Source organism: Photinus pyralis, unplaced genomic scaffold (assembly GCF_008802855.1).
Source record: "Photinus pyralis isolate 1611_PpyrPB1 unplaced genomic scaffold, Ppyr1.3 Ppyr1.4_LG6, whole genome shotgun sequence".
Taxonomy (NCBI): domain Eukaryota; kingdom Metazoa; phylum Arthropoda; class Insecta; order Coleoptera; family Lampyridae; genus Photinus; species Photinus pyralis.
In genome coordinates, this window is record NW_022170663.1 from 6859548 (window position 1) to 6864180 (window position 4633).

Consider the following 4633-nt stretch of genomic DNA (forward strand, 5'->3'; position numbering starts at 1 on the left):
CACTCTGCTCCAGTTTCACTCTCAGATTTCGAAATTTTACACGAATTAGGGATGGATACTCGCCATGTTTCCGAATAAAACTCGTTCATTAATAGAATGATACCTACCTTTAAAACATTCTTAAATAACAATTAAGGGTAAAAGTAGAACAAGAATGCCGTTTACTCAAGTTTTATTTTGAAAGCTTGAACAGAAAATAGAGGCGACAAGAGAAATAAGCATTGGTTTTTTTATCCGTACCGCAGTTATAAACGTTTATACTCTTTCAAATCTATTAGAAGTAGTAAAAGCTATTCACGACAAAATAATAGTAGCGATACAATTTATGTGCAATTTCATAAAGCTTGTGCAAATAAATTTTCTTGGCATAAATGAGTTGGCGCTCATTTCGCGATTTGAGCAACTTTTAAGTGGACAATAATTTACATAAATTACACGCGTCGGGTTTTGATTTGGTAACGATCAATAAAAGTAAATAAATAAAAAGGAGAACAACTGAATGCAGTTTTTATTTTTTTTTTAAAGACTGTAACAGAAACGGCAAGTAAAGAAGGAGACTCGCTAAATAAAAAAAACAATCAAAATAAAATACAACTAAGTCTTTGTACACGCCGGTTGAAACTAAATTGGTTTTCAACGCCGGGAAAAATAAATTATTTATACATAAGGTTATTAAATTAACTAATTGAAAACCATATTAGTATCAACGTTCAACAAAGAAAAAAACAGTGGGCTTTTTCACACACATCGCAATGAAACTTAAGTAAAACTTAAACGTACTTAATACAATATTAAAAATAAATATGAGTGGACCTTTCAACAATTGTAATATACAACAATAACTTGACACGATTCCAATTTCGATTTACCATCAAAGTTATATACCTCTTAATGTACAATGTAACAAAATATTTTATATTTATTACAACTGGCACAACATGTAACAATTTTCATTAATTTAAAAATTTCTCTTTATTTTCAGTTTGCATTAGCACAACATTATAAAAGGCAATATGTGATTTACAACAGAAATTTAGTAGGTAGGTACCTATAATGCCCAAGAAGTCGGATTATAATATTTTTAATATCACGAGAATCTCAGACTCACAAGAAAATTTATAAACAATTTTTTTATATCAAAAATAACGACGTTAAGTTTTATAAGTCTTTTTTAAAACAAAAAAGATCGTATTAATATATCACAGCAATTGTTTCCTCATAATTTTATTTTTTTAAAGTGCATAAGGGCTTAGGTTGCTCTAAGTGATTATGCACCTTATTTTTATATGTACGTCTAAGACTTCGTGAAGTAGTATTCGGCGCGTCTCTAAAATGGCGGATATGGTTACAAAATGCTGCCGCTGGCCATTTTCTGTTTGGCACTAAATAATAACTCATCGTGAAATGGCGGGCATCTTTTTCAACTGGCCTAATTTGAAGTCGCACGTATTTACTGGAATGAATTGAGATCTAGTGTATACTTCAACACCTTTGGTATATACGTGCCACCGTGAATTAATGGGGGGGTGGAAGAAATTTCGTTTCTTTGTTCCCGAAGGACGTAGAGTAACAACAAACGTTTAATTGACGTTAACAGGCTACCAGTTCTTACTGCGTTACTGCAGTAGCATCACTACGTATGTGAGACATACGCAATCACAACCACAAGGAAAGGGGTTTCTAAAACCTAACAGTAATAACATGAATACAAATACGCAATGTGAAAAAAGCTTAGTGTTCTGACTTGACTGCGGTGAGTGGATCCGGCTCATATCGTGTATGCGTTCGCATATGTCTCGTGATCATGTCTCGACGACAGGCCGCATAAGGACACTGGGGACATTTGTAGGGTTTTTCTCCGGTATGGGTCCGTTGGTGCGTCGAGAGGTGATCAGATCTTGAAAACACTTGCCCACAGACACGACACGTGTACGGTTTGACACCAGTATGTAACCTCATATGACGTGTAAGCATATCACTACGCGCAAATGACCTTTTACACACCTCGCACAAGTAAGCTTTGGCAGTGGTTTCACCTGGACTCTGTCGACTTTTATGCCTGGACGCCATGTGCTTGGCCAAACGATCGTGTAGGCTAAACATCTGCCCACAAACGGGACAAACGTACGCCACATCAGATCCAGGTGGCATTTCTTCCACCACCGGCGAAACCTCCAAGTTGTACCTGGACGCTACCGAGCGCTTGGTCGTTGGCGACGCAACGTCACCTTGAACAATAGGTACGGACACGGCGCCACGAGGTGGAAGAAAACCTGTTGGCAATATCTGTAAGGGTCCAGGCAGACAGTCCATACTCCCCCTCTGATTCCGCTTGTGCATCGACAGATCCAAAGGGGAGTCTTGAGGCGTGCTCGGGTCCGACTCCACCGATCCTTTTACCAAGCTCAACGGTTGTAACCACGCAGGCGGATGACGCGTCCTTTCGGTTTTGGCGTACTCGAACCATAGCGGTATATCGGAATCGGAGTGACTTCTTTTACGGAAAATATCAGGCAGGTACTTGGAGTGTAGGTAACGTTCGAAGTTGTAGGTGGGAGGGGCGGGCGATGAGGGAGTAACGGGCGAGATGGGCGAGGCGGGAAAAAAACGATCGTAAGGGTAAAAGGGCGGGGGAGGATGGTGGCTTACGCCGATCACGCACTGATAGCACGGACACGCGGGTCGCGATAACGGCGGACTCGAACTTGCGTCGTCATCTTTGAGACGTAACGGACTAAAACTAATTCGTGGAGAATCGCTCGAGCTGTGAGGTGATTTGTTGCTGGAACTGGCGGGGCTGAAGACGTCCTCGTCTTCGCTCTGTTGCTGGTACCGCTCTTTGTCGGCATTGTCGAAACGGAACACTTCGCCAGACATGTGCTTTGTAGTAATCAACGCACATCCATTTTCCTCGGGCACGTTCAGTATTTGGTTGTTATTGTTGATTATGTTCGCTAGTGGAAGATTGGTGACGTGACCTGTCAGTTTGTCCAACACTTGACTGAGACGCTTCCTCTTGCGTTGTTTGGCAGGAGGCCTATTTTGGCCTTTTGTAAGCGGTAGGTCTATGTTATTGTTATTGTTGTAAGTCTTCTCGTGTGGTATTGAAGATTCAATTGCAATCTCCGCCATAGTCATTAGAACAAATGAGTAGATTGCCGCAAGGTCTGCGGCTGCCCGTCAGTGTGACTATACGCCATGTGCCCCAGGCGGGATCTGAAACAAAAACATTACGTTTAGTACATCTTCGCTCAGGGAATAATTACTTGTGGAATCATGACTCGAGCATTTTTCATAGAACGATTGAGACAGGGAGTTCGATTAAGTTAAGCAAAAAATATAACGTTCAATCCAAGATCAAGGTCAAGATTGTCATGAAATTAATTACGAAAATCTTTAGTGCGTGACGTTTTTAATTAATTATGTCTTTATTTACTCGTCTAGTTACGTTAAGACGATGCGGAAGAAAAGTATGGTGCGTAATTGTTATTATTTAACACAAACGCAAATAAGGCGTAACTTAGCAACTGTGCACGTCTACTTTGTAGAGTCAATTTATTACCAGATAGTCCCATTCTTATACGTTTTTCTCAAGATGTTCTCATGATGTTTTACGGAAAATATTCACACCCCTTAAACATCCCAGGTTTTAACTTCAGCTTAAGCGCATCCGCCCATGAAATGTGCTAAAAATCTTCGAGTCGTTTTAAAGAAGGACACTGTATAATGCACATTTTCGAAAAGTTGTTTAGAGCTACGTCCCCAAATGCCCCAAAATTTCTCAAGAACGGTAACAGAAAAGTGAAGCTACTAAGCTTTTAAGTGTGCCATCTCCGATTTTGAAGAAAATAGCGTCTGAAAATATTGGTATAAACCACGAGATTTGCTCTTTTATCAGAAAATATTGGTATAAACCACGAGATTTGCTCTTTTATCAGTTATAGCATTGAATAAAAACACTATTTTATTCAATGGTTATAGGTAGTTCTCAAGAAAAAGATTAAATCGTTACGTTTTTTGACGGCATATAAACTAAAACGCTTTGATCTTTCAGTTAATCTTGTGTTTTATTGAAAGTATTGAGGCTGTAGCCCAGGACGTCATGATTCCTTAATCCGGCACTGGAAATAATTTATTATTTCTTGCTTATTAATGCTCGCCTTGAGCTATCTTTACTATGTACTGAAAATGTGAGATTTTGAAACTGGAAACTAAAGAAGCCCGCTAGGGTAGGGTTGCGAAAAGAGTATTGTGTTCTTTTCGAGGTATATAAGGTGTTTTACTTGTTTCTATTATATCATTTTATCAGGTTCCCACTGTAGGTTTTTCAAACCGCCTCGCTTCACGAGAATTAGTGTGTCATTAGGGTTGGTCCTACCCCCGTGTCGCAGCCAACACTTCTTGGCTGGCTGCCTTAAAGAGGTAGCGTCCGTATTCGTTACCAATATCCTTCTTTTACTTATATCGCAATCCGAAACCCATTTATTAATGTGGCATGTAAGTTTGAATTAATTTGATTTTGAACTAATATAAGCTTGTATTCTTACTTCATTTTCAGTTTATATATTTTGTTCACTTTTAGGCGTGACTTGTGCACGCCTAGAGCCCAAAATAAGGGCTTTGTCCAACGTCG

General features: G+C 39.4%; 1 protein-coding gene across 1 annotated transcript; it reads right to left on the reverse strand.

The window, feature by feature from the left end:
- Window positions 1-480: 480 nt before the first annotated feature.
- Window positions 481-3212, reverse strand: LOC116174964 (early growth response protein 1-B-like). The gene has a single exon (XM_031493002.1). It carries the CDS (start codon window positions 3136-3138, stop codon window positions 1732-1734), a length of 1407 nt encoding a protein of 468 aa, XP_031348862.1. The 5' UTR covers window positions 3139-3212; the 3' UTR covers window positions 481-1731.
- Between the last annotated feature and the right edge of the window lie 1421 nt (window positions 3213-4633).

What these genes read in the sequence shown, in the direction of transcription:
- LOC116174964 (XM_031493002.1), bottom strand. Translation starts at nt 3,138, where the DNA reads ATGACTATGGCGGAGATTGCAATTGAATCTTCAATACCACACGAGAAG.